At 42.8% G+C, this 22,789-nt stretch overlaps 1 protein-coding gene across 1 annotated transcript in view; it reads right to left on the reverse strand.

The window, feature by feature from the left end:
* AGBL1 (AGBL carboxypeptidase 1) overlaps positions 1-22,789 on the reverse strand; it is a 390,925-nt gene that overhangs the window by 150,092 nt on the left and 218,044 nt on the right. The window contains exons 20-21 of the mRNA XM_075133176.1: positions 15,575-15,706; positions 11,016-11,192 (exon numbers count right to left, since the gene is read on the reverse strand). Coding sequence (XP_074989277.1) covers positions 11,016-11,192; positions 15,575-15,706 — 309 coding nt within the window. The remainder of the gene's footprint in view (positions 1-11,015; positions 11,193-15,574; positions 15,707-22,789) is intronic.

Below are 22,789 nucleotides of genomic sequence, written 5' to 3' on the forward strand. Positions count from 1 at the left end.
AGGCTTGGAGGGGGCATCTGAGGTTGATGGTGCAGGTTCAAAATCATGCGGGATGGGGCAGAGTGTTCTCAGCACAAGGCCTGGGATGGTGGAATACACTAATACCAGAGATCAGTAATATGCACGGAGGGTGCAACATAATGCAAGACATCTTTTTTCTGTGAGCCTTCTCCTAAAATAGATCCAGGGAAACCTGGAAGAAACAGACCACCCAATTCGGATCTCTCCTAAATAAGAGGTTGTTATGCAGAGGGGTTGGTAGCGGGGGAGGAGGAAGGGAAGAGGGGAAGATAATGGAGAGTCTTATTTCTTTGTCTTGAGATATACAGACTTTTAAATTAATGGTGCTCAGACATAACAGTGGTGAGCATCTTAGAAATACGTCTAGTAAATATTACTGAATTGTTGACTATGAAGAAACCATTTAAGCCCTATGTGGTTTGGGTCATGACTCATAATGACATCTCTCCTTGTTCACCAACATGGGTGTTGAGACCATCCAGGATACTCTCACTGGCTATCCCCACATCTCCTGGGGTTGTTGGGGGTCAAGACAATCTCTGTGGAATCCCACAGCTCCCGAATTTGCTTCTCCTATTGGTAAGAAAGAGCCCCATAGTTTGCAGACTTTCAGGGTCTAGCTGTTTACTAAGGCTTTTCCCTATAGAGCAGTGGTCCCCAAACTAGGGGCGCCGCTTGTTAAGGGAAAGCCCCTGGTGGGCCGGGTCAGTTTGTTTATCTGCCACGTCTGCAGGTGCAGCTGCTCGCAGCTCCCAGTAGCCGCGGTTCACCATTCTCGGCCGATGTGACCTGCAGGAAGCGGCGCGGGCTGACGGACGTGCTGGCCACCCTTCCCGCAGCCCCCATTAGCCTGGAGCGGCGAACCATGGCCAGTGGAAGCCACGATTGGCCAAACCTGAGGACGCAGCAGGTAAACAAACCGGTCAGGCCCACCAGGGGCTTTCCCTGAACAAGCGGCACCCCTAGTTTAGGAACCACTGCTGTAGACGGTGGAATTTTTTAGTTGACTTTTTGGTAGTTTAAGTTTCAAAGATGCCTCTGAGTCCCCCATGCGTAATAATAGGGCTGTCGACTAATCGCATTTAACTCATAGGATTTACTCATCAAAATTAATTGTGATTAATTACAGTTTTAATCACACTGTTAAACTGTATACCAATTGAAATTTATTAACTATTTTTGGATTTTTTCTACATTTTAAATGGACTTATTGATTTAAATTGCAACACAGAATACAAAGTGTAGAGTAATCACTTTATGTTACTATTTTTTTTACAAATATTTGCACTGTAAAAATTATATTTAAATTATAGTATTTTTCAATTCACTTCATACAAGTACCATAATGTAGTCTCTTTATCGTGAAAGTGCAATTTACAAATGTAAATTTCTTGTTACATAACTGCACTCAAACACAAAACAATGTAAAACTTTAGAGCTTACAAGTCCACTCAGTCCTACTTCTTATTCAGCCAATCACTAAGACAAACAAGTTGTTTACATTTGCATGACATAATGCTGCCGGCTTCTTATTTACAATGTCAGCTGAAAGTGAGAACACGCATTTGCATGGCACTTTTGTAGCCAGCATTGCAAGGTATTTACGTGCCAGATATGCCCCTTCATGCTTCGTCTCCCGTTCCAGAAGACATGCTTCCATGCTGATGATGTTTGTTAAAAAAATAATGTGTTAATTAAAATTTGACTGAACTCCTTGGGGGAGAATAATATGTCTCCTGCTCTGTTTTACCTGCATTCTGCCATGTATTTCATATTATAGCAGTCTTGGGTGATGACCCAGCACATGTTCATTTTAGAACACTTCCACTGCAGATTTGACAAAACATAAAGAAGAACATAAACCAATGTGAGATTTCTAAGGATAGCTAGAGCACTCCACCCAAAGTTTAAGAATCTGAAGTGCCTTCCAAAATCTGAGAGGGATGAGGTGTGAAGCATGCTTTCAGAAGTCTTAAAAGAGAACACTCCAATGCGGAACTACAGAACCTGAACCACCAAAGAAAGAAGATCAACCTTCTGCTGGTAACATCTGACTCAGATGATGAAAGTAAACATGCGTGAGTCTGCACTATTTTGGCTTGTTATTGAGCAGAACCCATCATCAGCATGGACACTGTTCTCTGGAATGGTAGTTGAAGCATGAAGGGACATATGAATCTTTAGTGCATCTGGCAAACAAATATCTTGCAACGACGGCTACAACAGTGCCATGCAAACACCTGTTCTCACTTTCAGGTGGCATTGTAAACAAGAAGCAGGCAGCATTATCTCCTGGAAATGTAAACAAACTTGTCTGTCCGAGTGACTGGCTGAACAAGAACTAGGACTGAGTGGACTTGTAGGCGCTAAAGTTTTACATTGTTTTATTTTTGAATGCAGGGTTTTTTAATACATAATTCTACATTTCTAACTTCAGCTTTCATGGTAAAGAGATTGCACTACAATATTTGTATGAGGTGAATTGAAAAATACTATTTTTTGTTTTGTACAGCACAAATATTTGTGATCAAAAATATAAAGTGAGCACTGTACACTTTGTATTCTGTGTTGTAATTCAAATCAATATATTTGAAAATGTACAAAACATCAAAAAAATTTAAATAAATTATATTCTATTACTGTTTAACAGTGCAATTAATCATGCCACTAATCAAGATTAAATTTTTTAATCACTTGACAGCCCTACTTGCTATAAATACCAGCTTTCAGAGACAAAAATGAACTATGAGATGAACTGAGGTAGTCACAGACAGAGCTGTGCGAACATTTTCCACAAAATGTACATTTGAATTTTTAAAGATTTCGAGCCCATTCTCTTTGCACCCATTCCCACAGATACTGAGCAAAGGTATTTAGTTGCATGGAGATTGCTGAAACAACAGTTTTTGGCAAATATTGCAAGATACTGGGTGGCGGAAAAAAGGATTTCAAATGAATAAATCCGGTTTCTGCACCCAGAAGCCTACAGTTATGTCCATCCTCTCAGGGGAAAAAAAACAAGACTATGTGACCTATGTGTCCTATCGAAGCAACTCAAATGTTGAATATCAAATTAAACAATCAGACCAAGAATTGCTCACAGAAATTATTCAGTGAGTAATTTGAAATAATGGGTACACTTTGTGAGCTGCCCACAGATGACCCACAAAGGAAAAAAAATGGCAACATTCACTGAACAAATTATTCATTATGAATCATTTGGCTAGCTCTGGTTGTACAAAAGCAGAAACAAGGAGAATCATCATGAAAAAAGTCCCTCTCTGATGAAGGGGCAGAACTACTCATCGTGATGCTCTTCCCATAACTCTGCCATATTCCCGTGGTACTTCATCAGCATGATACTTTCTTAAAACATTTCAGTTGACACAAGTCACAGAAAAGGCTGGCCAGACCTCTGATCAGGAAGCCCAGGTGCCAGCACCAGCTGCACAGAAGTGGCAAGGAGCAGCAGCACTGGCTGCCCCACTGCCTATTAACATTTGGCCTGGCAGTCCCTCCATCGTGATGGGGAAGGGGTCATGGAGCCAAACCTGTGTGAATGGTGGTCACTGAAGTTTGCCCTCACGGGCCCCTCCCCCATCATGAAAGCAGGGCTGAAGGGCCAAACCTGAGTGTGCAGGGGGTGGCCAGTGCTGCTCCTCCTCGCCACAGCCACAAGGCCGGCTCCTGAAGCAAACCAGCGAGAACTCAGGTTGCCCCCCTCACTATGAACTGGGCCCTAGGTACGTGCCACGGTTGCCTATGTCTTAATTCAGCCCTGCCAATGGTACATGCCGTGCGTGGCTCCTGGCATCACTGTGAGCAGTGATGGTTGCCATTTGTAACTTCTGAAGACTCCCAGGGTTTAATCAAGGTATGCTGAGCTTTCCAGTTGCTTTTACTTTTTTACAAATTATTGTAGCCTGATTCTATATTGGTCAGCACCCTGGTTAGTTATTTATAACAGTGCAAAGCGAGGGAAAACCACTACTATTCTGATTCTCTAGCCTTTTACACCCACTTTGCACCAGTGTAAATGACTTCACCCAGTGCAGAGAAGTGGAGAATCAGGATCTGAGTCTTTTAAACCCCTTTCTACCCTAAAACCTTCCTCGCAGCTCACCCACCATACTTGGCTTCGTGACTTCACCCAGAGAACAACTAACATTATTACAGTGAAAGACTGTGTGATGGAAATGTTGGGTCTTTCACAGATCTTAGTTTTGACAGAGAGCTTTTGAAGGCTTGTCAAAGAAGTCTCAAGCGCTTGTCTGTTAGCGCTCTGCCTGATACTGCTATCCCTGTACCCAAAGTCATCTGGGAAGTGGTGGTTATTCCCTCTTCCACTCAAGTCTGATGAGAAAATCAGGACTGTTCAATTTCTCCAAGTTAGAAGCATTAGATTGGGCAACAAAAACTGTTTCCCTCTCCACTCCCAAAGGCTCTCTTCAAAGAACGATCTATATCGCCAGCACAATCCACTTCAAAGGGCAATGTCAAGGTATCTGTAATCATTTTACAACTCATTTGTGTTACTCCCTGTTGTTTATAAGCAGCCCTTAGTAGCATGAGGCTAAAATCTATTTCCTTACTGATTTATTTCCTCCATCATGTACACATGCCGAGCAAAATTCTGTACCCGCATGGCATGGTACTGAAAGCATGGTGCAGTACAGAATGGTAAGCCAAGGTTAGCATGGGATGGAGCTGAAAAATACAGGGCGGTATACAAACTGAATAGTATGGTATGGTACAATAGGATACTGAATAATATAATGCAGGACAGATGCAGAGAAGGGCTACTAGCATGATCAGAGGAACGGAGAACATATCTGATGAGAGGAGACCAAAAGGTCTGTAAACACTACCGCTTATGTCAGTATAATTTATGTTGTTCAGGGGTGTGAATAATTTACATCAACCTAAGCGCCTGTGTGGACAGTGCTATGTCAGCAGGAGAGCTTCTCCCACCTACACAGCTATCGTCTCTCGCAGAGGTGGTTTTATTATGCCGACGGGAGAACTCTCTCCCACTGGCAGAGCGTCTTCACCAGACATGCTGCAGCTGCACCACTGTAGCGTTTCTAGCTTAGACTAGCCCTAAGGCTACATCTATGTTGCACACCTCTTGTGGGGACATGTAGGATATGAGGATATGTCTGGTGGTGACATGTAGACACTGTGTCCTCACTATGGTGTGTAGCTACACATGTCAATGAAAGGCTCTGGCGGGGGGAGGCAGAGGAGAAAGGCTCAGCAACGGTCAACTGCTGGAGCCTTTCCCCAACACAGGGAACTGCCAGAGCCTTTCCCCATTGCAGCTGAGAACTGCCAGCCAGCGATGGGGAGTTACCAGAGCTTTACCCACCTCAGGGAAAGACTCCAGCAGGGCCGGGAGGCAGTGTCACTATGCTGATAAAAATAGCAGTGCAGAAGGGGAGGCCCCGCTTGGGCATGTAGAGAGCCCTGTAGGGTACATACACACACGGTTCAGGAGTTTTTTTACTTGCCTGAACAGTGCCTCACAATCTACACCACTCTTTCTACCCATGCGGAGGGGGGCGTGCAGTATATTCTACATGCTGCTGAAAGAAGCGTGCAGGATAGACTTACCTTAAGAGCTTGGCTTGTTTAGCCTAGCAAAATGAAAGGTTTGGGGGGATATGGTTGCTCTCTATAAATACACTACAGGGCTGAAAATTAGGGATGGAGAAGAGCTATTTAAGCTAAAGAACAATGCTGGCTCAAGAATGAATGAGTATAAACTGACCATGAGTAAATTTAGGCTGGATATTAGAAGAAAATTTCCAAACATTAGAAAAGTACGGTTCTATGACTGCTTTCCAATAGAAGTGGGGCAAACAACCACCTTATTAATTTTAACATGGAGCTTAATACATTTATGAACAGGATTATAGAAGAGCATTGCCTGCAATAGCAGAGGACTGGACAGTGACCCAGGAAGTCCCTTCCAGTCTTATGTACAGCATGGTATGGAACTGACTAACACAGTATGGTACAATACAGTACTAAATAGTCTCCAGTATGATTTGGCATGGAACAGAATAGGATGGCATAATAAATTGTGATATGATACTATATGGAATGGTATTGAATAGCCTGTTACTGTATGGTCATGGCAAAGTTGTATTATATACACGGGCAGGAAATGGAAGCTATGAGAAACTTGTGGAAGTATCAAAAGATAGCTCGCTGGAGACTAAATTACCTGACTCTTCTTAGATCAGGACTCATGGTCAGAATGGGTAAAACTTCTTAAAAAGGTGCCACACAGAATTCATTTTCACACAAACAAAAGATGGTCCCGACAAACTTAATATTTGAGAGGTTGTTGCAATAAAAACCCATGTGGTGGGCTGGGAGACTGTTTGGTTTAGTCCACCAAACACTCAGCCTTCGCAGAGGCAATGAAGTTATGAGCTTCTTCAATTTTCTGATTGTTTTTCTCTTTCAACCATAGGGTTTCTAAACAGGTAGGAGTGGGAGGGAGAATTCCCCGCTGAAATCCATTACTCCTTTTTTAGCAACACTTTCTGATAGAGACACTGCTCCTATAAGACTCCATCAGGCAACCTAGATGAAATGAGAAAGAGTTGGGGTTTGGATTTTTCTTCTTCTTCCTTAGGTTGAATAAAATCTCAGATAAGATCAATAGTTTCTTTGGTTTTATGTTTCTCTTCCTTAAGGGCGATTGGCTTATTGCATTTCCATGGATTACAGAGACAGGGCGATTCAACAGAGATAAACCATCTTTAATATTCCCAGCCTTTTGAAGTCAAATGACTTTTAAATGAGGTTGGGGTCACTCTTGATTCTTATTAGAATATCACACGTGCCGAACACCTTTCTTAATTTTAACACAATTAACCATTTCTAAAATGGGGGTTGTAAGTTTTAATGCAAGCCAGGCAACATTCCCTGAAAACTTTCAGGCTGGACTCACTACCAGGAAGTACTGGGTTTTATTTTAATTCAGTCCCTCCTCCACTTTGATGTCATAGGACACACTTACCATTGACATGCAGCTTAGGGCAGCTTTTTTTAATGGCATCTAGAGGGCTTTTTTGTTCTTGCCCAATCCTTTAACAACTCCCTAGTAGCACTCTGTGTAACTACACAGACTAAGTTAGTGGTCAGAGTGGGCAAAAGGACTAGTTGCATGAACAAGGAGAGCAGAATTTGCTGCCTTATTGTTTGCAACGGGGAAGGAAGCATGGGTTATTGGTTAGATGGGGAGACTGGCAGCCAGGACTAACTGATATGGCCACAGGCAAGTGTCTTTAGTCATCTGAGCCTCAGTTTCCCTCTTGGTACAATGGGGTGCTGGAAGACTTAGTTGCTGTTTGTAAGGTGCATTAAGAGACTATATAATTAAAAGCATAAAAAAAATTGAAGGGCCTGTTTGTCCAGGTGAGTTTATGGATATAATTGTAGGGGGTTGCTGTCATATGGTTTAAAAAACAGATTCTAATTATAATCAAATGTGGGTGAAAAACTGCAGATACTGTTAATTGGGAGCAGAGGTCACAGGATGAAGATATCTAACTGACAAATTACACCCGCAAATCAGGTATCTCTCTAAATTGTGTCATTTTCACACAAGGGAGCTGGAGGGTCCAAAATTGCAGCCCCATAACTAGTATCTAAATTGCGGCTTCTTGAAAAATGTGGCCCTATAAAAATGATTTATTCAGTCTACACCCAGGAGCTTTGGGACTGTTAGATTCTAATGAGAGTCTTTGGTGGGTGGGACTTGGGTACTACATGGGACTATGCAATGAAATCTTTGGTTTACCATGTTGAGAATATTCTCCTAGGAACCCAAATCCAAAAGAACAAAAACAAGTAGTACCCTAATTACAGATTCCTAAATAGAAGGGGAAATCTCCAATTGATATCAATTATTTGAAGGTAATAGCTTATGATCATTTATGCAGCTCCAAAATAAATCTCAGTGTAAGAAATGATACATCATTTCAATTCTAACAAATCAGGCACTTAGTGTCCTGGAGGAGAAATGATTGGAACTACTTTAAAGCTGCCTTAACCTGAGAAACTGCAAAAATATTTATATTCGCGTGATGGAAGGAAGAAATGCCCCTGTGGGCATATTTAAGTGTCCTCTGTCTTTGGGATAAATGGTAATGATAAACAAAAAATGGAAAGATGACCTTAGAATAATAACCTCATGATCCAACTGGGACTGAGCTTTCCAACACACAGAAATCATTTGCAATATGTTCAGAACGGAAATTTCTATCCTGCTTTATAGCTTATAGACTTCCTTATGGGTCACAAAAACGTGGATTTGATTCCCTCTCTTGCAACAGGCGCCCACATGTAAAATTACTCTGATTCCCATGCTGGCTGCCTACCGTTCTGCTCAGTGATTCGGGTGAGGACAAGAGAAAAAAAAACAGAGGGAAAAATAGAGATGCATTTCATATACTTCAAAGGATGGTTAAAGACAGTCCAGGTCCTGCAACACTGGGTATTTCTGTGTATCCCTTAAGACCTCCAAAATAGAGAAGAGACATTGAGAAAACAACAGAAATGCACTGAAGCTAATCACTGAATACAACATTTATACAGGGCTTTTCACATTACTGTCCTACCACCTCAAGTTGTGATCATATCAGACCCCACAAACTAAGCAGTGTTGGGTCAAGGACCACATACAGCTGGTATGCATAGTGATTCAGTGGATAATGATCCTGTCTGATACCCCAGTATGGTGCTAGGGCACTCTGCATTGCTAGAGGTATCTGGGTGAAATCCTGGCCCCACTGAAATCAACAGGAGTTTTGGCATCCTGGTATCTAACTATCCACTGTCTTTTTGGATAAAATGTAGGATGAAAATTCTGCTCTCTGGTGCTTATTAAAAATCCATTAGCACTTTTCCTAGGAGAAGGAGGTGGTAGTTGTGCTGCTCTGGCCAATCTGGGTAATTATATTATCTTTCCTTAAATTCTCTCTGCAATTATTTCTTCACTTCCTGCCCTGGACTTCTATATTCTTACGTACTGTTAAAGCAGCTGCTGAGTTCCTCCTAGCTACACTTCACTGGAGGGCAAAGTTGTTAGTGTATAAGGTTTGCAAAATCCTTGAGATCCTTTGCTCAGAGAGTAATTTGCAATGTATTACTACAAATAATTAATTAGTAATTATCCTGAAGGACCTTTAGGACCCCTAATTGCTTTATTAACACTTCTGCATATAGGGACACTGACCCCCTCCGACAGAAATGGGTTGAAACATGGCAGCCATTCTGCCCTAGCAACACTCCCTATTTGTTTTGGGAGAGGAAGAATCCACCAGTTGACACTGAACGGAGAGCTCAGACCAGCAGAGTATAATTACTGGGGTTAATAACCTTACTCTTGTTAAAAATGCCACAAGATTTTTAACAGACACAAGTGGTCAGAGCGTGTGTGTCTCATTCAAAACACATAGCCAACACTCAAACATGAGTACCCCCTTCATGCTGTTTGGGATGACAATCAGTATTGACTTAGAAAGAAAAGTGTCCCTATTGAATCAGTAACACTACTCCCTCTGGTATAGCACTCCTTTAAGCCCCACGTCACGATATTAGAGCAATACAGATTCAGAGAGACTAGCACCCCTGACTGACCCAAACCCACCACTTCCTCCCAGACCTGCAGAAAGCTACAGTTTTCTTAGAGGTAGCCCAGAAGAAATATCTTTATAAGGCCAAGCCCTGGGTATTCCCATGGGCCTGACATGATCAGGATGAGTTCATTACAGTGCGTCTAGTGCTAAATAATAATGGCTCCGTGCGTGTCTGGTGTTCTCATTTGCATAACATTACCCAGAATGCTCTTTCATCTTACAGCTATTTGATAGTGGATGCTGATGTCTGTACTCTAGGAACAAATTCTAAGGTTGTATGTTTTGTTTGGATGCAGAGAGTTTCTTCAGCAAGTACAAAGAGTCATTACAGACAGCAGCAGGGGAAACAGTTGGTGTTCTCTGAGCTAGGGAGGCTCAGAGTAAACTAAAACAATCAGCCCATCAGCTTCCCTTAAAAAGGACAGGGCTTGACAGAGCCCACTGTCACAGGGTCTTTTACTTAGGCTACACCTGCAGGGTGTAAGCAACAGAGCAAGCAGTGGAGTACACATTCCCCTCCATAGCTGTGGGTGTCATTCGAAATATAGTTGAGAATGTCTCATGATTTATATGATGGCTTTATTTCCCACTGGTTTGGTGGGAATCCCTTGCCAACAATAAGATTACAATACATAGCACAGATGTCAAATCGTTCTAATCACATCATGCTAACCACTGGTGCCACAGCGCCGGATTCAGAACTCCATTACACCAGTCTCATGCCACCGGTGGAGTTATGCAGGCTTACAACTGCTGTAAACGGAGCTTCAGATCAGGTTCAAAGTTTAATAAGGAGAGGCAGCATCCATCTCTCCGGAATTCCTGATTGCCCCAATATAGCTTCTGTAGGACAGAGTAAATTCGGTTTAGTTAAATTACAAGGAGACCCCTCTTTGTTCAGAACACCAAAGAAACATTTATTGTGTGAGAGGAGAACCAGGCCCACTTACAGCAGTTTTACACCACTATAACTCCATAGCCTTCATGGAATAAGTCCTGATTTACACTAGGGTAAGTGAGAAGAATCAGGCCTTGTTTCCTTTACTGTTGAATGAGGCTACAAAATAGGAGATACAATAGCATATCACTGTAGGCAGCAGACTGAGGTCTGATGGTAATATTATAGTACAAACTTGGAGGCAATTCTACTCTCAGGGCAAGAAATTATAGCGAAATGTTTCAGAGTTCATTCCACTGAAGGGCTCAGGAAATCAAAGGCTCCTGAGCAAGAAAACAGCACCCCACCATTACACAACTGCTCATCCCTGCACTGCAAATCTAAGTGAGCTCCATAAGAGAAGAGAGGATAGGAATGGGCTCCCAGACATAGGTACTCACCTTGTAGAGCCCATGGCTGCAGCCACAGTAGGTGTTCTCCATTGTGTAGCTCCTCAACACACCAATCTCCCGCCACACTACTACCCGTGCTGTTGATTCACGTGACTTCTCCACCAGGAAGCTACAGCTGCTCATGACAAATGCAGGTGCCACTTTATCCAGGATTTTTGGGAGGGTCTGCAAAAAAAGAATCAAACAAGAATAAGAACATGAATTAGATATAGAGTTACGTAGTTATTATTTACATAGCACCAATAGATCTGAGCAAAATTCAAGAATTTCCATCCCCTAGGAAATTCCAAAATTTCACTGTTTGTTTTTGTCTCAAATGGGGAATAAGAGTTGAAATACTGAATTTTCAGATTTTCGATTGAAATGAAACATTTTGACATTCGTGAATCAAAAGGCTGAGTTTTTATTTGTTGAACTGACCTGAAACACTTCATCTGGTAGCCTGATGTGCCAGGCTCCCGCTCTGAACCAGATTCTCTGGCTGGCTGTATCTCTCATGATACACCTGTAGTCATAACTCCCATGATGCACCACGCAGCTTGGTTAGAGGAGTGTGTGTTGCAGCATGAGAAATATAATCCTTCAGGGAACCCAGTCCATACGAGAAAATGGGGGCCTGAACTACAGCTCCCATGAGGCAATGTGCCATAAAAACACCCACTTGGAGTGGGTTCGTTGTCGTTAATGGCAGCTGTACACATATCCAAAGGCCCAATTCTAGCCAAGTGCATTTCCTCACCCACTCTCCCCGCCCAAAATAAAAAGAGTGTTGGACCACCAAATTAGAAATTATGGGCCAAATTCTATGCTAATGTAAATGAGCACCATTTACACCAGGTGTATATTTGGCCCATACAGTATTAAAATAAAGGGCACATTTTCTTTGCCTGTATAACTGTCACCACCTTAAACTGTTGAATTGACCAGATTCCTACAAAGGGGACCCTCTCCATTGATGCCACCATTTACTTTTCATTCTGTTCAGTTTGGGTGGTGAAATCTTAACAGTCCATTTCACTTCGTTTAGAAGTCAGTTTTACTGTCTGATTCTGAACTATTATAGCTCAGTCTTATTAGGCTTGGGTTCACAACACTGAGTAGGGGAATATTTGGCTTAACTGGCAGGGGAAAAAAGACTTCTTAGGTTTTCTAAAACATGTTTAGAGAAACCACAAACTTTTGGCCTAACTGTTTAGATGATCTCCTCATTAACATTAATTCTGTACATACAACTACCACCAACCATCACCACCTACCCAGACTCAGGCTCACAGACCCAGGCTCTGATACTCGCTGCCATGGGATCCTGCTTGCTGTATAGACACACCCATCAGTGAAGCCTTAAGTGAATTAGGCATCCAAATCCCACTGTCTTTTAATGGGATTTGGGCACCTAACTCACTTACTCTGCTTTGAAAAGCCAAACCTCAATGCCTTATCCTGCAGCCACATGCCAATCTCTCTGATTTAGCAGAATAACTTCCTGTATGGTACCATCTAAGGGAGTTATGAAGACCTATCATCTGGGGAACAGACATGCAAGCTGTGGGCTGGAGAATGCCTCTGCAGCACGTTCTTGGATGGCAGTGGAGGCTAGCTCTGGATTCATTAATTGCAGATTCTGGACACACTCTGGATGCCTGAAGGAAATGTTTGAATTCTGTTTGTATATCTGTTGATTCTCCCCCGGCTTCTCAAGCTTCTGAAATCCAAACAGAACCCAGCTTCAAAAGTGGTGCTGACTATGAGCGCTCTCTCTCCTCCACTTGTGAAACAGGGAGATTTGGCTAACGAAGATCTTGCAAGGAGTGCTGGAGCACTTTCCTTCTGGGAAAGTATACTCCTTGGATGATGCCTGAAGATAAATGAGGAAGATGTGGTATCCTAAAGGAAGGGAGGGAGTTGCAGATTGTCCTGGAGAGGTACAAGTCATACAACAGTGCAGAGCTATACAAGAACATTATAACCTCTTCTATGCCAGATCTCACTAGCCTATGCCTCTTAAACCACTTTTGGACTACAATTTAGGTTTTGTAAAAATTAATTTTTAAAACTATAATTGGAGATAATTTCATCTCAGATGGGGAAACAGACAGAGAGGTGAAGGGACTTGCCCAAAGTCACACAAATCTGGCAGAGCTGGGACTAGAACCCATTAGATCTGTGTACCAGTCTCCTATTTTAACCACTAGACAACTCTCCTTCCCTCATACAAACAGAATTATTTTCAAGACACTTTTAAAAAGTTTCATTGAAAATGGGGAATTTTTAAATATTACTCATTCCCTTGAACTGTCAAAAACTACAAACCAACAGCCATCAGATGCTGGTGCCTGAGAACCAGACAGCGAGGCTAACTAAACACAGAGCAAAAATAATCTAGTCTAGTTTCACTTTCTAACAGGAATGGACTACAAATGGGAAACAAATGGTCTGTTAAAGAGAATAGGAGTTTCCAATGGGTTCTATTTTAAGAATCCTGTCACAGGAAAAACACTGAAGGGAATTGTATTTTAATATTCACTTACCGAATCAGATTTATTGGGACACTGCAAGTAACAAGTCCAGCACACATAGGCAGGACTGAACATCCTGTTAAAACCTCGGGTCAGAACAACGAAACACACACTTAATACTAAGATAAAGCTATAGCACCATCTACTCATGGGGGTGCTCTCTACACTAAACATTATAGTACAGGGATCGGCAACGTTTGGCACGCGGCCCATCAGGGAAATCCGCTGGCAGGCCGGGACGGATTGTTTACCTGCAGTGTCCGTAGGTTTGGCCAATTGCAGCTCCCACTGGCTGCGTTCCAGGCCAATGGGAGCTGCGGGAAGTGGCGCAGGCCAAGGGATGTGCTGGCCGCCACTTCCCACAGCCCCCATTGGCCTGGAACAGCAAACCGCTACCAGTGGGAGCTGCGATCGGCCAAACCTGTGGACGTTGCAGGTAAACAAACCGTCCCAGCCCACCAACGGATTTCTCTGACGGGCCGCATGCCAAAGGTTGCTGATTCCTGTTATAATATTTAAAAATACAGGGTCAAGTCCAATGCTACATCACTCCAGTTTGACACATGTGTAACTCCATGGTTTCAATGAAGCCATGCTGAGGTAAAACTGAAGTAGCATAGGGGTGAATCAGACTCTTGATTTTTATTTTGACATGGTGCTTTTAACAATAAAGCAATTGAATTCAACAGGGCAAGATGACCTGTGGCCTTTTACCAGTATTATTATATGGTACATAAAGGGTTAAATGAATAATGTTATGCATGTGTGTGGTTTACTCACACAAAAAGGTAGCTGCCCAGGTAGGCAAGTGTTTGTGGCCATTGATTAGGGGGCATGTTCATTAAGATGATACTTCTGCTAATATTCAGTGCATATAGATTTTAGAGATGGGTCCAGCCTCCCAGGAATGCATTCCTCTGGACTCTGGGGAAGTTCACACCCAGCTCCAAACTTCATAGATTGGGCCCATCCCTAATCATAGAAATGCAAGACTGGAAGGGACTTCAAGCTATCACCTCTTGCAGCCCCCTGCACTGAAGTGAGACCAAGGACACCTAGACCAGCCCTGACAGGTGTTTATCCAACTGTTCTGAAAAAACCTCCAATGATGAAGATTCCACAATCTCCCTTGGAAGCCTATTCCAGACCTTAACTACCCTTATAGTTAGAAAGATTTTCCTAATATCTAATCTAAATCGCTCTTGCTGCAGATTAAACACATGATTTCTTGCCCTACTTTCAGTAGACATGGAGAGCAATATAACACCATCCTCTTTATAACAGCTCTTAACATATTTGAAGACTGTTTTTAGGTCTCCCCTCAGTCTTTTTTCAAGACTAATTATGCCCAGGTTTTTTAACCTTCCCTCAGAGATCAGATTTATCATTTTTGTTGCTTTCCTCTGGACTCTCCAATTTGTCTGCATCTTTCTTAAAGTGTCATGCCCAGAACTGGACACAGTACTCCACCTGAGGCCTCACCAGTGCTGAATAGAGCAAGACAATTCCCTCTTGTGTCTTACATACAACATTCCTGTTAATACACCCCAGAATGATACTGGCCTTTTTTGCAACTGCAGCACAGTTGACTCATTCAATTTGTGATCCACTATAACCCCCAGATCTTTTTCAGAAGTACTACTCCCCAATTATTCAGCCAGTTATTCCCCATTCTGTAGCTATGCATTTGATTTTTCCTTCTTACTTTGCACCTGTCTTTACTGAATTTCACCTTGTTGATTTCAGACTATTTTCCAAACATCATTTTGAATTCAAAATCCTGTCCCCAAAATTTCTAGCAACCATTCCCAGTTTGATGTCAACTGCAAATTATATAAGCATATTCTCCACGCCATTATCCAAATCATTAATGAAAATACTAAATCAAACCAGACGTAGGCCAGACCCCATGGGATCTCACTAGATATAGTTTGACAGCAAACCATAACGACTCTGAGTATGATCTTACAGGTCAATTGTGTGTGCGTGCACGAGTGCACAGTAGGTGTGTACTGTAATGTAAAGTCTCACCCTGTAGCCAACATCTTCTGTGACAACTGCTGTGTTGACAGTGCAGCCTGCCTGCCACAAGGTTTCCTTGATGCTGCAGCCATAGAGGAACACGTTCTTCTTCTGGGAGTGGCCGTGATAGTCGCAGAATACCTGGAGATCAGAAAAAGGAACAACACTGACCATAAAACAGGAAGGATTCTAGCCCTTCCAATGGCAATGTGTGACAGTAGTGAGTTGACCAGTTGCTAAAGAACCACCCTTTCTTTAGAGCTCCTCAGAGGCTCTTGGGCTATGGGGCATGCCCATAATGAACACCATATGCTGTTGATCAATTGTGATCAGCCTTCCTAGGCTCTGCCAGTCCACCTGATTCTGGAGGTTCAGAGAAGAGAGGGAGGTTATGTTGTTTTGTTTGAAACACAAGGAACTGTGTCCCATCACTGTAATGATTCCATGGCAGCTCAGGATCATACGTGCATCTTATGATGCAATCAAAGGGCAGTTTGTCAAATTCCTTCTACTTCTAAACTTCAGCATTATCCTCTGGAGGTCTAAAACCTGCACCTTACCAGGCAATTAATCTTGGTTTCTCTAAGTTCAAAGTCTTTACTATGTAATCTGCAGAAAAATACAACCATGCTATTACACTAGTAGTTATTGCATATTGTTAGGACATTGTACATATCCCTATAAACCAAAGCACAGTAAGTGACCTATTTTACATAGTCTAATCAATCAATCTCTTTAGCATCAGTCTTCAGGTAGCTAGGCGCTCAGCATATTCCCACTTTCCGTGGAATTTTAGATGGTCTTTATAAGCACATATCAAGTCTTCTACAAATGAAAATCAGGATTTATTGACCTACGAGGTAAATACTGACCCAGGCCCGGAGAATCAATCATAATGCTCAGTGAGATATGCATTGCTGTTATATATATTCTCCATGTCTTCATCAGAAATACTGGAAAATCCAATAAGGAAAGGAATTTCAAAAGAAGAGCAATTGTTCTTTTTAAGCCATCATTCAAAATGGTCAGAAGAAGATAGTGCTCCAGCAAAGTTTTATTCACTTTTGATAAGCCAATTGGAAAGCAAAGAGGAGCATCCAGATACCACTAAAAGAGAAACTTCAGACTAGACAGGCAGTCAGACAGAAGAAGGAAGATGGAGGAAGAAATAAGCAGTGGGTGCAATCACAGTGGGTGACGTTTTGCCAGTGACTTCAAAGGTCCAAGATTTCACCCAGTATATTTATCTGCCTGATCATTTATTTACCTTTGGCCCGTTAAAGACAATTAAGTTTTACTGAATTTAACTGCAGCCATTCAGGATGCAATTATTTGCACACTAGGTTTGTCAGCGATGCCAGCCAGTCCAGCTTCGACTGCCCACGTCTGCTTCTCTCATCACCACCTCCGCACTTCCTCCCATGAATGAAAAACCACACATCAAACTTCATAAACTCACCACCTTATCCTCTTTCAATCTCTCCTTAACAGCAAGTTCTGCAACAAAGCTTACAGATTGCTACCTCGGGCACTGATTAGTTAAGCAGCAAACTGCAACTTCTGATTTTCAGGTAAACTATTTTACTGTAACCTAACCCTCACCAACATCCAATTGCTGGCTCCTGTTTAACACCTAGATTGTAAGCTCTCTGGGGCACAGACTGTCTTGTTACATGTCTGTACAGCACCTAGCTTAATAGGACCCCCATCCTTGATTAGGATTGCTTGGCTCTACTGGAATGAATTATTACTACTGTAATTAGTTGGTTCTGTTTCATAACCATGTCTGTCTGAGGGGCAGGGGGGTGGATTTTTCCAATGCAAGTTCCCAGAGAAGACAAGCCCTAAGAAAGTTGGCATGTCCTGGACATGCCAATCTAGGAGCATATTCTCAGATCCATAATGAAACAGCAGTACTGCTGACACCTGGTGCACACAGGTGCAATAGCAGGGAATTAAGTGAGAGAAGCATTTCCCCAGTTTATAATGCAGATCATGCATGGAACACCCGAGCACACTACTATCAGGGTGGAAGTAGTTGTGCACCTGCTGTTATGTCTCATCACAGGTATGTTTTCAGCCAGTGAGGAGCCAGGATTTAACAGTATGGCAAACAAAGACACAATGTTAACGTCTATCCTCACTAGAGTTTTATGCAGCTGTCCCTGCTATGTCAACCAGGCCACCGAACCCATGTCACCCTCAGCCAGACCTCCAACATTGTTCCTCCTTCCAGTGTCCAGCACTAGACGACTTTGTTACTATTTCTCATAAAGTGGTGTCCAGGGGACCCAGCCATTACTCAACTCCATTGTGCTAAACTATAGGGAGACATGGAACTACTCACATGTTTAAGGGCTTTGCTGCATCAGAGCCAGAGTATTCAGCGCCTCGCAGGATTGAGCCCTATGGCAACATGCAGCCTACAAAGGGCAGGCAATGAGGATACAAAGAAAGCATGAACAATTTTTATACACAGTATGACTGAGATTTTCAAAGGAGACTAGTTCAGTAGGACTTGGGGACCTAATTCTCATAGGCCCCTGAATGGGGGTCCTCCCCCTAGCAGTCTGGTACAGCACTTGCTATTCCATCTCTGCCTCAGTTTCTGAGAGTGAGGATTTTAATAAGTCCAATGAGTCTTGTATATTGAACAGCATCCCTTCAGGGGTTTAGTTTATTCAACTCCAAAGGCAGAACATCACACAAAGAGTCTGTATCTCTCTGTAGCTGGAGGGAGAAGCGGCTGAGTCAGCCTTAGTGTGTCAACCTCAGTTATGCCCAAGGTCCCTTACCAGTGAGGACTTCATGAGCCAGGACACTTCTCTGGAGCCAGGGACTTATTGTGACTAGCTGGGGAAGGGTCTCTCCTTTCGGGCCAAAGTACCCACAGAGACCAAACCATGACAATCCTTCCTCAGGACAGCATAGCATTCCTTTTTTTCCTAGGGCTTCCGCTGTTGCTTGGTGAATTCTTTCATGGGAGCCAGGTTTCTCTGAGACTCAGCATTCATGGTCCCTGCCTTCTGGAAATGCTCCTACCCAGGAGCATTCTTCCTTGGTTTCCTTTGCTGGTGAACCCCCTCACCACCTTCCCCATGAGAAGCCTTTACCATAGGAAACCTCTCTTCTTACATCTTGGGAACTATTCTCTCCCCCAGGAGTCTCTGTTCCCCTAGCTAGACACCCCAGGAGCAGCTTCCTTTTATCTTGGCCAGGTGCTTCCCTCCCTAATTAACTGCCTCTCAGTAACTCAATGAGTTAACCAATCCCAGGTGAACCTGAAATTGCCCCATTCTCCCTTGTGAAGCCTGTCAGAGGTAGGCCCCTGACCCCTTCAAAGGGCCAGCTATCCTCTGACAGCCCCTTAAAGTAGCCCAGCCTTGCACACATTGGGAGTGGTGCGTTAATATGTAAATATGCATGAACCACACACAGCTGCCCTCAACCAGCCCCTAATTATCTGGCTAATTAAATGTAGCGTCCCAAGTAACAACTTACACGGGTGGTCTGTTATCCAAAGCTCGCCCATGTCCTGTCCATTCCCTGATTCTGCCGCCTGCAGAACTCCACCGCTTGCACCTACGCTTGCCTGTCCCCAGAGTGTTGTGCTCGCATTCCTGACACATGGAGATCAGCTTGCTTCCCAGCAGTGAGTCCACTGCATTATTTACACCATTCTCACTAGATGATGAAGGCAAGGGGAGGACTGTAACTGCTGTGAAATAGGATGCCGATCCACAAACAGCAGCGTTTCCAATTAAACAAACCCAGTTTTGCACAGACCCTGGACATGCAGCCCGCTCAGGTTGCGCACATATTTTGCAGAGCTATATGTAACCCATACACTGTGAAGTAACTCCATCTGCGATGTTTTCAATTACCCTAAAATGGCCCCATCCAAATGGCTGCATTTACTACTTCCTTTAATAACAGAGAGACACTTTTCCAGCTAGTGTTTCATCTAAGCTATCAGCAACATCCAGCCATAGTTTAGGTTAACCACAGGTACTACATGGAATTTATTCCTATGAATATCAAAGAGGATTTTATAGTTTCCATCCTATTTTGAAGCAGAACTCCAAGCTCAATTGGATATCAATTACCTGCCAATTTCACATATTACTAACATGCAAAAGGCACATACATTATCTTCTCATAATATTATTTTACATATTAGAAAGCACTAAGGGATATTCAGCTAGTCAGACAACAACATTGCTGAGCGGTGATAGCCCTATCATTCTGCATTTAGAGAATCCCACAGATGAATCCTAACTGGTAGGACTGAAATGGGCCTGCTAGGTGATCCATTCCTGCCCACCTGCATCAATGCAAGACTATCATCTACACTAATTGCTGTGGGACTGTCTGCAGTAACTGCCCACAGAGCCTTATCCCCTTTAGTTTCCATTAGCTTCCAACGGCAGCAGGGTCAGTACCACTGTAGCTATTTATGAGCAGTTCCATTTGAAAGTTGTACAGAAGGCATTGAAAACTTGTTTTCATTTTGATTAAACTCACTTCATTGTGTGATTTCCATGGGTATTTTTTTCCGCCCAGGTTCCTGTGACTTTACAACACTTCCCTATCACCCCCTGACAGTCCGACCTTTTCTATCACAGGGGTCTCTTTCATGGTTCAGCCAAGAAAGAAGCCAGGTGCTGTACTCTGTAGCCTGATAGCAGAGCTCTAACTGAGGCATCTAAGAGCGGACAGAGAATGACCATGGGAGTAAGAGGCAACCAGCCTCTTCTCTAGCCAGGACAGTATAACTCATGCAGCACAGTCAGACTCCAAGACGTGCCACCCTTCTCACCCCTCAAGAAATTATCCAAGTCCAAGGTAAGAATTGGCAGTATACTCACTTTTGCCAACTCTCACACTTTTATCACAAGTCTCACTGTATTTTTATTACAACCCTGGCTGCCAGAGTCAATTTATTCCCTGCGACTCTCAGCTTTCATTAAAAAAAGAAAGAGAGAGAGAGAGAAAAATAAAAGTTTCTAGCCCTCGTGGCCCCAGAGAAAATCTTGAAAATGTGACACCAGAAGGCAAATAAAAAGACAATCACTAAATATAATCATGGTTGCGGGGGCTAGACTCATTGCACTTGGGGTGGCAATACTGCATTTCAATCAATTTCAAGCAGTGCCCAGTGGCTTCTAAGAATGATAAAGGCTCAGATTGTGGCTTTAGGACATTTGGTGGTAGGAGCCATGAAGCAGCAGGGCTAGAGGGTGAGGGAAGAGTTATGTCTTACTCATCTGTAATTTCTTCCGGGGCTCAGAAGGGAGCCAAAGCACTGCAGTATCTCTGCCTCCCGCCGACCCTTTCTCATGGCCCCACCTTCATCCCAGCACACCCACCCTGGGCACTCTCCCATTCAGGTCTCTGGCAGTAGACTCATAGGGAGAGTCAGCTGACAGCACAGGACAGCTGGTCAGAACACAGAAACCAAGTTTCACAACAGTTACACAGATGGCTTTTTTCAAAAGGGGCCGATTCTTTGCTGTTCTTCAAAATTTTCCACAGGATTTTTTTTTTTTTTTTACAATTTTTTTGTAAATATTTTCAAAGATCAGCATTTTCAAAAGTGAATTTTTTTCTATCTCCCAAATTTTGGTTTTGATGTTGAAATCCCCCTGCCTTGAGATTAGAGGACCAATGAAAATTGTCAATGTTTAAAACAAAATTAAGGAAAATTAAAACCAGAAATGTTAAATAAGCAATTGTGTCAAAAATGAAAAATATTGAGAAAATTAAAGAGAGACAAGGTGAGTGAGGTAATAGCTTTTATTGAACTCACTTCTGTTGGGGGAAGGGACAAGCTTTTGAATGCACAGAGCATTTCTTCAGGTCTGGGGAAGGTAACCAGAGTGTCTGAGCTAAATACAAGTTGGGACAGATTGTTAGGCATAAGGGGTTCAGATATGCTGTAGGAGAGCACTTAAAATAAAGTGGGCTACTGAGGGTTTGCAGGCAGCAGAGGGTTTACGTTAGAGGCTAACGTGAGGAGTCAGGGCCCTGTCCTAGTGGGAGCCCATCAGACCTTGTGATAACTGTATAGGTGAAGGGGCTGGTTTAGTAGTGTGAGCCCCAGGAATTCAATACCTAGATTTTTTGGTTGAACACCCTCTTGGGTTGATTCAATCCTAAATCAAATTAGTAAGGGGTCATTCACATGAGACTTAAATGCCAACGTCCTATCCCCACTGCATGGACATTAAAATCCAGAGGGACTTTTCCTTAGAGATGGCATTTGCCTTGGCTTCCTTGTTACAGATTTGTTCTTCCATCTGTTTGCCAATCTCCTCCTGAGAAGGGGTTGCATTCCAGTGGGACTTGTGTGTTTATAGGTTCTAAAGTGCTTTGAGATCCTTTCGGTTTGAAGGTTCTAATCACTTAAAATACAAAATAGTGTAGTAAATTCATGCCCAGTTTGGATGCCACAGCTGTCTGTATGCTGAACACAAGGGGCCACTTGAACTTCACAGTGACAGAATGGACACAATGTGGATCCTGTTGCTTCAAAACCACAGGGCCATGCCACTGAGCTAACGTAAAGCCTCCCATTGCTGTTAGCAATAGATGGCTTTTGACACACAGCTGTGTTATTCTAATTCCATACAGTAGAGGGCAGAGAAGACACACACCAGGTTGCTCTTTGTTCTAGTGAGATTCTCCTAGCTGAAGATGGAAGAGAAAGTCACAGTTAGCATACCGTTTTCTACCGGAAAAGCAGTTGGCCTGATCTGAAAGACTATTAGCTTTAAAGCTCTGTCCCTTTCTCCTTCAAGATGTCATGCCCTGCTTTGAAGAAACTGTTCACACATCACCAGCATAAATGGGACCAAATCACTTCATAGAAAAACCATTTGGCTATCAACTAACTTGGCTCCATAGCTTACTTTCAGAGTAGGGAAAGGTATTTTTGAATGTGTGTAAACTTAAATCAATGTGCTCTTTAAATTCAGAGAAAAATCCGTTTCTCGTGTACTTCAGGCTGAGAGCAAGAGAGAAGATGGAATCAATAGCTTCTCCTAAACTCAAGAATACTGACAACTTGCAATGTGTATGGGCCCAATCTCAGGACCTAGATACCACATTGATAAGCACAGGATAAAGACACAGATTAGAGAGAAGAAGAAAGGATAGATAGATAAAATATATTTGAATAAGAGGGAATGAGAATGAGAAAGTAGCTTAGATTAGATTAAGAGA

The sequence above is a fragment of the Caretta caretta genome, chromosome 10 (assembly GCF_965140235.1).
Source record: "Caretta caretta isolate rCarCar2 chromosome 10, rCarCar1.hap1, whole genome shotgun sequence".
Lineage (NCBI taxonomy): Eukaryota > Metazoa > Chordata > Testudines > Cheloniidae > Caretta > Caretta caretta.